Source organism: Propithecus coquereli, unplaced genomic scaffold, assembly GCF_000956105.1.
Source record: "Propithecus coquereli isolate 6110/MARCELLA unplaced genomic scaffold, Pcoq_1.0 Scaffold119, whole genome shotgun sequence".
Classification (NCBI taxonomy): domain Eukaryota; kingdom Metazoa; phylum Chordata; class Mammalia; order Primates; family Indriidae; genus Propithecus; species Propithecus coquereli.
Window position 1 is genome coordinate 8,241,025 of NW_012135969.1, and position 11,278 is coordinate 8,252,302.

The following is an 11,278-nucleotide window of genomic DNA, read 5'->3' on the forward strand; positions in this document are numbered from 1 at the left end:
ATTAAATAAATAAGATAAAACAAGAGCTGAACGTGGTGTTGCGCACCCGTAGTCCCAACTACTCTGGAGGTTGAGGCAGGAGGAACACTTGAACCCAGGAGTTCGAGTCCAACATGGGCAACATGGTGAGCCTGCATCTCTAAAAATACATAAGTAAATAAATAAAACATTCTCTTTGATTGCCAAAGATAAAATGTTCTGGAAGCTTACCTAACATTTTGCTGACATAAGGCTCAATGTCCACATCCTGCAGATGTTGGTAAGTGTGTGCATGATAGAGACGGAGTGTGGAATCCAAACGAATGGAGACCCACACACCATCACCCACCCACGCGAGCTGTCGCACTTGGCTCTCCTTCCTGGGGTGCGCATCAAATGATTTCTAGGAGAGATTGTCCAATCACAAAGTTACTTTTGTTACACAGGAGTTCATATTTTAAAACTGTTAATTTGCACAATTTAGCAGACTTATTTATTAAAAGAGAAGCCTAAATATTATATACTAAACATATGATTACTCTTATATACACAATTGCTTTCATCCTAGAATGCAAAACAAAATGAACCACAGGATGTTGGACCTCAGCACCACATAGAGTAACAATTTATGAAAGCAATATTGGCACAATACTGGCATACCCACGCTATGTAACAGTGTTCAACAGAAAGATTTTGCTCGCTGGATTTTGTGTTGATGTAGAGCAATACATGAAGATCCTATTTGTAATTTTAAAAAAAGGAACCCACATTGCTGTGTATGTGTGTGTGTGTATAGGCTGAGCGTCCCTAATCCAAAAATCTGAAATCCAAAATGCTCCAAAATCAGAAACTTTTTGAGTGCCAACATGACACCATAAATTATCTGGAACACATTATCTTTTTCACTGAATTAATGGTATGCCTTATTTTTTACTGTTAAGTTTTTATGCATGAAAAAGTATAAGAAAATGATTGCTTACTGGTAGCATATAAATTCAGAGTCAGGAATGACGGTTTTGCCAAACAACTAGAGATTACCCATATGTGTGGCTGAGACAGTGATACATTAGCTTTCTGATGGCTTAATGTACACTAACTTTGCTTCATTAACAAAACTATTAAGAATATTGTATAAAATTACCTTCAAGCTATGTGTATAAGGTATATATGAAGCATAGATAAATGTCATGTTTAGACTTGGGTCCCATCCCCAAGATATCTCATTATGTATATGCAAATATTTCAAAATCCTAAAAAATCTAAAATCCAAAACATTCTGGTCTCAAGAATTTCAAATAAGGGATACTCAACCTATATATATATCTGGACATAAAGAATAGATATGAAAAATAAACATCAAATGGTTAGCTTTAGGCCTTCCAAGAAAGGGAATTCGATTTGGGGCAGTGGAGAAGGAGAATTTCACCTGCTATAAATTTTTTAAACAGTTAGAATGAATTTGTGTATTGTGGCAAAAAAATTATAAGAAAACAATGCCTAGAGATTTTTGTCTTTACAACCAATTCCCACTGCAGTGTCATTTCTTGGTCTGAGACACGTATGTGGATGTGGCTGGATACACATGGTGGGGATGGGGACTCGGGAATCTTCTTCTCAAGCAATCCTGATATAATTAAACATATCAAGAACCATGTATTCAGACAAAACATGTATTAATCTATGGATACACACACAGACACACATTTAAATATTCATATGTGAATCCTCCTTCCTTTAAAAAAAAAAAAACTTCCTATTCTCACAATCAAAGGTGGCAAGAGCTGAAAGTAATACAAAAAGTTAAGATATCCAAATATATTGCTGAAGTGTCCTAAAACACAAAGATTCAGAAAACAATTTCTAAAGAAGCTGAAAATAGTTACAGTCGTATAGTCTTTGAGTAATACAAATTGAGTAAGTACAGAACACATAGGCTAACTTGCCTCTATTTTCATGGCCTTTGGCTGAACCACATAGATTTTGTTCCTATAGCCGCACCAGACTTTGTCATGTACCACAGTCATGCATCGGATAGAATGATGAGGCCGTCCGAGGTCTAAGAGGTGATAGTTTGACAAATCCCACTGCCCATCTTTAAAATAAGAAATAGATTATAGTTAACGCATACAGCCTTTTACTCAATTTCAACAAAAGAAACATTCTATTTGGTTCTGTAATTAAATTTATTGATGAAGCATCCAAAATATGTATTAGGTGAACTTTTTATTTGTAGAGACTGGGTTCTCTTATTCTATAATCTGCAAAGCTGGATGAGACTGAAAAGGTCATCGGATCCAACCCAGTACCCAGTACCTGGACCCCCTTTAAAAATGCTCTCAAGGCCGGGTGCAGTGGTTCACACCTGTAATCCTAGCACTCTGGGAGGCCGAGGTGGGAGGATTGCTTGAGGTCAGGAGTTTGAGACCAGCCTGAGCAAAAGTGAGACCTCATCTCTACTAAAAATAGAAAGAAATTAGCCAGGCAACTAAAAATAGAAAAAACTAGCTGGGCATGGTGGTGCACGCCTGTAGTCCCAGTTACTCAGGAGGCTGAGGCAGGAGGATTGCTTGAGCACAGGAGTTTGAGGTTGCTGTGAGCTAGGCTGATGACACAGCACTCTGGCCTGGGCAACACAGTGAGACTGTCTCAAAAAAAAAAAAAAGAAAAGCTCTCAAAAGCAGTGATATATCAGTTATAAGTTATCTGTTTAAATAATATTTTTAGAATTATAATGGACTTAAGTTTATTTGGGGGATATTATCTCGCTCACTTACATTTTGATGTATTTGAGGCAACTCATTACTAACACTTCAGGGGTTGTGCATACTATATTTTTAGTGATAATAGAAATACGAATGAGAACCAACCACCAGAAGCTTGCTTTGCTTTGTTAGCTTTGCTTGAACAATTTCAGTGAAAGAGCTACCTCACAAAGCAGCAGTTCTATTTTCAGACAGCTATAAATGTCTGAAAAATATTCCCCATACCTAGCTAAAGCCTGCCTCCTTATATGTAATCATCCATCGGTCTGCATTTTTGCCCAGGGGAAACCCAAGAATAAATTCAGTCCAAACTTCTTTACTACAGTCCTATGTCTTCTCCTTTCAAAACCAAGTATCTCTGGCATGTGCTTTGTACCTATCACAGTTTACAGATCCTGCATCCTAATCTATTTTGTTGAAGTCCATTGAATACGCTCTTATCTAGCGTGGAAGAGCAGGATTATCACCATGACTGTTTTGGACACTTTATTTCCACGATGCTTAAGGCATTAACTAACTCATATTGAGTTTAGAATCAACCTTTAGATAATTCTCACTCTTCAGACTTACCTCCCCCATCTTGCTCTTCTGAACCCAAATGCAGGGCTTTGCATTGATTCTTACTAAATATATTTTGTTTTTCTTGTTCTGTCAATATAATTTTGGCTTCACTTTACCTAACATTTATTATTGCATTTTTTCTAGGCTCTTCCACTTACTAGCTGAGTGACCATGAATAAGTGACTGAAATGCTCTGTGCCAGTTTCCTCATCTATAAAATAAGGATGACAACAGAACCTTCTTCATAAGTTGTTGTGAGGATTAGATACAGATAAAGTCTGTAAAGGGCCTAAACAAGGTAAAATAGAGCCCTCTCACTCTTTGATGATATGGAGTCATTAACCAGCAATCTCTAGGTACTAATCAATTACAAAGGCACCTAACTATCACTACCCCACATTTCTCCAAGCCCAAAAGGACATGAGACATTGGGAACAGTCTTTCTAAAATCCAAATTCAGTATATCATCTATGTTTCATAATATTTCCCTGATCTACCAATCTAGTGGGTAGGAAATGAAGTATCATTTTTGGTTGACAACATATACAAAGACGTTTAGAAGTTTAGTACTAAATGCCCTTAATTTAATTATTCAAGGTATGTTTTCCGGTACCACCACCCCTCCATCTATAGATAAAATGATGGTTAAAGGGGAAGAATATAAGTAATGTGATGTGAGAATGATTAAATCTTATGCAATTAAAAATTATTTTTAAAAACTCTCCAAATGTAAGTGGATGCAAACTATTTTTAAAACATGGGACTATGGCCAGGCCCGGTGGCTCACACCCATAATCCTGGTACTCTGGGGGCCAAGGCAGGAGGATCACTTGAGGTCAGGAGTTCGAGACCATCCTGAGCAAGAGCAAGACCCCATCTCTACAAAAAATAGAAAAATTAGCCAGGCATGGTCTTTTGTACCTGTAGTCCCGGCTACTCGGGAGGCTGAGGCAGGAGAATTGCTTAAGCCCAGGAGTTTGAGATTGCAGTGAGCTATCATGATGCCACTGTACTCTAGCCAGGGTGACAGAGTAAGACTATGTCTCAAAAAAAACCCAAAAAACGGGCCGGGCGCAGTGGCTCACGCCTGTAATCGCAGCTATCTGGGAGGCCGAGGTGGGTGGATTGTTTGAGCTCAGGAGTTCGAAACCAGCCTGAGCAAGAGCGAGACCCCATCTCTACTAAAAATAGAAAGAAATTAATTGGACAACTAAAAATACATAGCAAAAAATTAGCCGGGCACGGTGGCGCATGCCCGTAGTCCCAGCTACTCGGGAGGCTGAGGCAGAAGGATTGCTTGAGCCCAGGAGTTTGAGGTTGCTATGAGCTAGGCTGACGCCACGGCACTCTAGCCCGGGCAACACAGTGAGACTCTGTCTCAAAAAAAAAAAAAAAAACCCCAAAAAACAAAAAAAAGGACCAGGAAAAAATATCCTCACCAAATTTCTCCTAATTGAATAAGTGTATGAATGAAAAACAAATGCTTCTATATCACATTATATAAGAGTACCAGAACATGCTAAACTGCTTGTTCTTTATGGTAAATATATTTTCCCTGAGGTATGTTGTTTGTTTTATTTTTTTTCAAGACAGGGTCTCGCTGTGTCACCCAGGCTGGAATGCAATGGTGTCATCATAGCTCAGTGCAGCCTTGAACTCCTGGCCTCAAGCGATCCTTCTGTCTTGGCTTCCCAAAGTGCTAGGATTACAGGCATGAGCCACCTCACTCAGCCTTTCCCTGAGGTATACTGTTAATGTATACCTCCACATTGGCACTAATATACTTACTGATGTCACACCTTGTTTTGGGTCTTTTGGGTGGTTTTTTTTGTTTTGTTTTATTTTGTTTTAAGCCAGGGACTTGCTCTGTCACCTGAGCTAGAGTACAGTGGTACACTTGCGGCTCACTGCAACCTCAAATTCCTGGGCTCAAGCAATCTTCCTGGCTCAGCCTCTCAAATACCTAGGACTACAGGTACACGCTGCTACACCTGGACAGTGTTTATTTTTTGTAGAGACAGGGTCTCACTATGTTGTCAGGCTGGTCTCAAACTCCTGGCCTCAAGTGATTCTCCCACCGTGGCCTCCTAAAGTGCTATGATTACAGGTTTGAGCCACCACACCAGGCCTCACACATTGTTAGTAGTCAGTTTAAACCTTTATTCTTTCTTCTACTAAGTATTATTTCTTCAAACCATAAAGTTAACCTGCTGAAAATGCTTTGCAAAGCAACCAGTTATTCATAACCACTCACCAACTCCTCTGTGAAAGATCGCAAGGGTGCCATCAGCCAGGGCCACTAAAACAATTCCTTTCACGTGTCTGCAAACAGGAAAAGGGATTTCAGAACTCTCCATTCAGGAATATAGAAGGGACTACATGCCACTGAACTAGTTCAGAGCCTTGTAAAGAACCCATCTGTGATGAGATGAGGAGCTTACACCAGAACATAAATGAATACACTGCTTTCTTCATTGTGAATGTCCCGCTTGAAAAAATGTCAGCTGAACTAAATAAGTAGCATTGTGGAATCTCAGTTGTTTCATTTTCTGGCCTGAGTTCCTGTTCTCATTACAGACAACCAACAAACTCCACAGACTAGAGACACACACCTTTAGTGGAACTAACAGAGTCAGCCCTGTGGACTGTCTGATTTTTGCTAGTCACCATATAGAAAAAGACTAGATCAACTAGATCAACATATTCACAAACTATCAATAATATTTTAAAACAAATATAAATTAATAGGTATTGGCTCTCTCCCTGAAATACTAAAAAACTAGTATGGTTAAGGAACCAATCTGGCAAGTTTTCTCTTCTACTTAGTTTTCTGTTTTACTTTCTGTTACAGAATTTCATTCTCACTCAACTTCTCTAGTTCCACAAAAAGGGTTTAAAAAAAGCAAACAACCTTGATACTGATTTAGTCATGAAATACATCTTAGCTTCAAAAGTCTTAAAATCTAGTTTATACCAAAATACATAGTTTCAACAGGAAGAATTTCAAAAATAAAACTTACACAATACTGAGAATCGAATCTTTAAGTTTAATGGAATGGAGACATTTCCTCCACTGGGCTACAGATGAATGGACATACAAACTGCAAGAACAAAGTCAAGACTGGGGTAAGGCATAGAAAACATCAAGACACTGCTTAAACCCCACAATAACCTCAAAGTTCATTCAGGAGGAAAAAAGAACAACGTACAGATTTTGCTGCTGCTTTGGTAGAATGGTTGGAAAACAAAAAAGAGAGTAAAGGTAGGCCCGAGGCAGAGAAATAGGCTGCTTAAGCAAACAGAAACATAGCAAGAATGAAAAGCAAGAACTAGTGCAATGCACAGTCAGTTAGTTTTGGGGTACCCCACGCTTTAGAGTCCTTGGCTAAAGCCCTCATTTGGAATTACTTTACTTCTCCACTACACTATAACTTTTGGATGACAAAGTGGTCCACATGGGGAGTGACAAACTATGGCCTGTAGACCAAATCCAGCCTGCCACCTGTTTTCACACAGCCTGAAAACTAAGAATAGTTTTTACATTTTTAAATGGTTGAGGGGAAAAAAATCAAGAGTACTTCATGACAGGGGAGATTTATATGAAATTCAAATTTTAGGGCCCATAAATAAAGTTATATTGGAACATAGCCAACATTCAGTTTGCCAACCCCTCATTTTATAGTATTGGACCCATATGGAAAAGACATACTACAGGTTGAGTGTCCCACCCAAAATGCTTGGGACCAGAAGCGTTTTGGATTTCTGATTTTTTTGGATTATGGAATATCTGCATTATACATAACAGTTGAGTATCCTTAACCTGAAAAACCGAAATCTGAAATGCTCCAATGAATATTTCTTTTGAGCATGACCTGTGAGCATCAGCACTCAAAAACGTTTCAGATTTTGGATTTTTGGATTAGGGATGCTCAACCTGTAGTAACCTTGCTTATTTAACCTTTGGAAATGCACAATTTTGTAAAACTCCACATACTACTAGAAAGTGAACAAATCATGTAATGTTATTATCGTCTGAGCTTTCACACTGTGATTTGTTCTGCCTTTCCTAGTAACTCTACTAAATAGTTATGTTTGGGATTGGGCCTTCTTGCAGTAAAACACATTAGTTTAATCCCAGTTTCCCTGCCCACACTGTAGCCTTATACATCAAACATTCTCTGTCTCTGTGCTGTTCAGGCTCTTCTATTTCTGGATAACCCAGATTTAAAAATCTTATTTACCTCTTCTTCCAAGAATATTACATAAAGGGAACATTCTGTGACCAAAAAAAAAAAACATATGGTTTACCATTCAGAACCAACACAAGCCCAGTTTATGAGGTAATTGCAACATAATTTCAAATTTTGTGGGTATATAAAATTCTCTGCATTAATACTCACTTTTTTCTGTATTTGTGTTGGCCACATTTTACTTATCCTCTTATTCCAAAATCAAAAGTAAAAGAATAAAGATACTCTAATATTTAAAGTGTTGGCACTTACCAGCCATTTTGTGCTCCTAGCCACATAGTTGGTAACAGACTACTCATTTTCTGGGCTTCTTCTCTCACCAGGTCTTGTTCATTTGGCAATACTGGTATTTGATCTTTATATGCCTCTGAGTCATTACTGGGAAGGTGAGGCAAAAGGGAAAAAATGTGAGTATGCTTAGCTATAGTTTTCAGGGACTGAACATTTCTACATTTAAGTTTATAGTTTAAAAAAAAAAAATCAAACATTAAAATTCCAGAAAAGCCAAAGTTAAATGTTTACCTCAAATATATTTCAACAATCGCACCAGAAATATTAACTAGGAGGCCCAAGGTACAAATAAGGGAGTAAGACATAGTAATGAAATATGGCAGTTAATACTCAGACTATAATTGTGGCTCTCCCTTCGTTATTGTGAATTGTATCATAGTTTCTTCTTGGGGTGAGAGAGGAAGGAGGGATGGTTTGTTTTAAAGCCTCCCCCAACATACACACACAGGAGGGTGACATATAAAGAATTTCCTGGCCAGCATGGTGGCTCACACCTGTAATCCTAGCACTCTGGGAGGCCAGGGTGAGAGGATCACTTGAGTTCAGGAGTTCAAGATCAGTCTGAGCAAGAGCAAGACCCTGTCTCTACTAGAAATAGAAAAATTAGCCAGGTGGGGTGGCGTGCGCCTGTAGTCCCAGCTACTCAGGAGGCTGAGGAAGGAGGATTGCTTGAGACCAGGAGTTTGAGGTTACAGTGAGCTATGATCGTGCCACTGCACTCCAGCCTGGGCGATAGAGAGACTCTGTCTCAAAAAAAAAAATCCTAAAATAAATTAATAAACTGAAATGTGCTTGATATTCTATCACAAAACCTTTCTTTTGAATTGTCAGGGCACAATTAGTAAACGATATATAACTGGACTATAAACTTTAAAACATGACTTTATTTTTAAATTAATAAATGTTAATTGACTCTTGGATGCTCTATACACTAACAGTAAGAATATTAAAGTTTACAGTTTAAAGGACCCAGTTTAAAGAGACCCTCCCGCCCCCATCTAGAGGGAATCTAGCAAAGGCGGGGAAGAAAATAAAAGATTTCGCAAAATGGGCCTAGGTTAACCAATCCTTTAAAGGAAGAGCCTAAAACAAATTGTTTTCTAATAAAATATTTGAATGAAAACTAAATTCAAAAAGTTCATCCAAGCCCACGTGGGAAACTCAAACTTCATGGCCAATTTAATCAACAATGGTCAATTTTGCTGATAACTGGAGTGGAAGTTAGAGTAGGAGTGCGGATTAAAATGACAAAGTTACTAATAGAATGGAAGACAGCAAGCACAACAATTTTTTTAAAAAAATCATACCAAGAGAAAATGACCAAGAAAATTTTGACTCATATACAATCATAGGCTGAGAAACAACACTGTGGTCAATGATGTACTGCATACACAATGGTGGTTCCATAAGATTATATTAAATAATACCTTTTTTTTTTTTTTTGAGACAGAGTCTCACTCTGTTGCCCTGGCTAGAGTGCCGTGGCGTCATCCTAGCTCACAGCAACCTCAAACTCCTGGGCTCAAGCGATCCTCCTGCCTCAGCCTCGATCCTCCTGCTCAGCCTCCTGAGTAGCTGGGGCTACAGGCATGTGCCACCATGCCCGGCTAATTTTTTCTATATATTTTTAGTTGTCCAATTAATTTCTTTCTATTTTTAGTAGAGACGGGGTCTCGCTCTTACTCAGACTGGTTTCGAACTCCTAAGCTCAAACAATCCGCCCGCCTTGGCCTCCCAGAGTGCTAGGATTACAGGCGTGAGTCACTGCGCCCGGCCAATAATACCATATTTTTATTGAACCTTTTCTATGTTTAGATATACACATTCTTATTGTGTTACAAGTGCCTACAGTATACAGTACAGTAACATGCTGTACAGGTTTGTAGTCTAGGAGCAATAGGCTATACCATCTAGGTTTGTGTAAGTGTACACTGTGATGTTTGCACGGCCATGAAATCACCTAATGGTGCCTTTCTCAGAACGTATCCCCATCATAAAGCAACACATGACTGTACTTTTATACACAAGATTTTTTTTTTTAAAGTTGGAAGGAATAGAGAAGAAATGGGGGAAAATATCCAGTGAGAATGAAGGGAAGTGAATAAATGAAGAAAAAGCAGGAATAGGAAATAACCCTTTTCAGTCCACCACAATAATGCAAATTAGTGGGAATATTTTAGCTGTTTGAGATTATTTTGGTTTCTTTTATTTGTGCACTTTATCCAGTTTCCTAAGTTGTTGACCCATTATCATACCTTGACTGGTACACTGGGGAGAGGTCTTCTGGGATTTGAACTCCCAAAGGATCTGTAAAGACATGCTCTGTGTACACGCCAGTTTGGGAAACATCCACAGTGTCTTCAGCTGACCCTGCATTGCCTTCTGTGGCTTCAGTTGCTTCTTCTGCTGTTGGAACATTTTCATCAACCTCACTATTTTCTGGTTCCATTTCTACAAAGTAAATAAAACACTCTTAACTGTTCCTAGTTTGAGCTTTTCTCCTCCAATAATTTCTGCACACAGACCTCTGCTACAGAATCCCACTCCGCCCACCCACTCCTCCATGCTGTATCATGAAATTGAGAATTCCTGATGTCATTTAGAGGTCATTACAACTTCTTTCAAGCTCTTTCATCTTGTTACTTTAAGATCTAAATTCAGCCCACAATGAGGCATCTGGGGTAGCCTTAGTCTCTATACAGATGGCATGTAAGGGGCACAGATTTACCTGGTGGTTTTTCTATCACCGGGGAAGCACCGTTGGTACTAGGGGAAGTGGCAGCTCCTGTCACACCCTCTGCGGAACAACCAACCACTGTGATGCCTCCCAAAAGGCTGTCTGTCTCTGCCGAGCTGTTGCTTGTCACGCTTCCACATAAAGACGCTTTGTCTACCTGACCAGATTCTAAAAGATCTTCTCCTGCAGGGTAGTCTGTTTCTCGTGCACCTGAAAGGGAAAATAAACCTTCTTTTAACAGCTGAGTAAACTCCTATAAATAGCATTTTTTTCCACTAAAGCAACTATAGGTTTGAAATGACAGTGTGCCGGTGAGATATACAGCTACTTGAATACAGGTAGCATTAAATTTATTTAAACTTATCTTCACAAAATGGAAAGGTATTTTAAAAATATAACTCTTCTAGTAATACAAGTGCAAATAAACACCATGAAAATGTCAAAAATGACACTTCTGTTCATAAAGAGCTCCTCAGCAGCCAAAAGGTTAAAAATAATCTAAGTATATATATCTGAGAAGTCAGCAGGGAAAAAAAATGTTTAATTATCAAGATTACTATATACAGGCTTTTATCCACTACTGTTAAAAATTAAATACCCTAAGTGTATATAGTGACTTAGGTATGAGTAAAACATTTATAAACAAAGCATTTATGATATAAAGATAAACCTCCTCAGTTTTTTTTTTTTTTTTTTTT

General features: G+C 38.6%; 1 protein-coding gene across 4 annotated transcripts in view; it reads right to left on the reverse strand.

Annotated features, from left to right (window-relative positions):
• The window catches only part of SPAG9 (sperm associated antigen 9), a 131,441-nt gene that overhangs the window by 11,541 nt on the left and 108,622 nt on the right, over positions 1-11,278 (reverse strand). For all 4 annotated transcript variants that reach the window (XM_012662618.1, XM_012662592.1, XM_012662609.1 and 1 more), the window contains 7 exons: positions 10,572-10,790; positions 10,099-10,294; positions 7,805-7,930; positions 6,323-6,403; positions 5,557-5,624; positions 1,923-2,071; positions 211-382 (listed from right to left, as the gene is read on the reverse strand). In XM_012662618.1, coding sequence (XP_012518072.1) covers positions 211-382; positions 1,923-2,071; positions 5,557-5,624; positions 6,323-6,403; positions 7,805-7,930; positions 10,099-10,294; positions 10,572-10,790 — 1,011 coding nt within the window. The remainder of the gene's footprint in view (positions 1-210; positions 383-1,922; positions 2,072-5,556; positions 5,625-6,322; positions 6,404-7,804; positions 7,931-10,098; positions 10,295-10,571; positions 10,791-11,278) is intronic.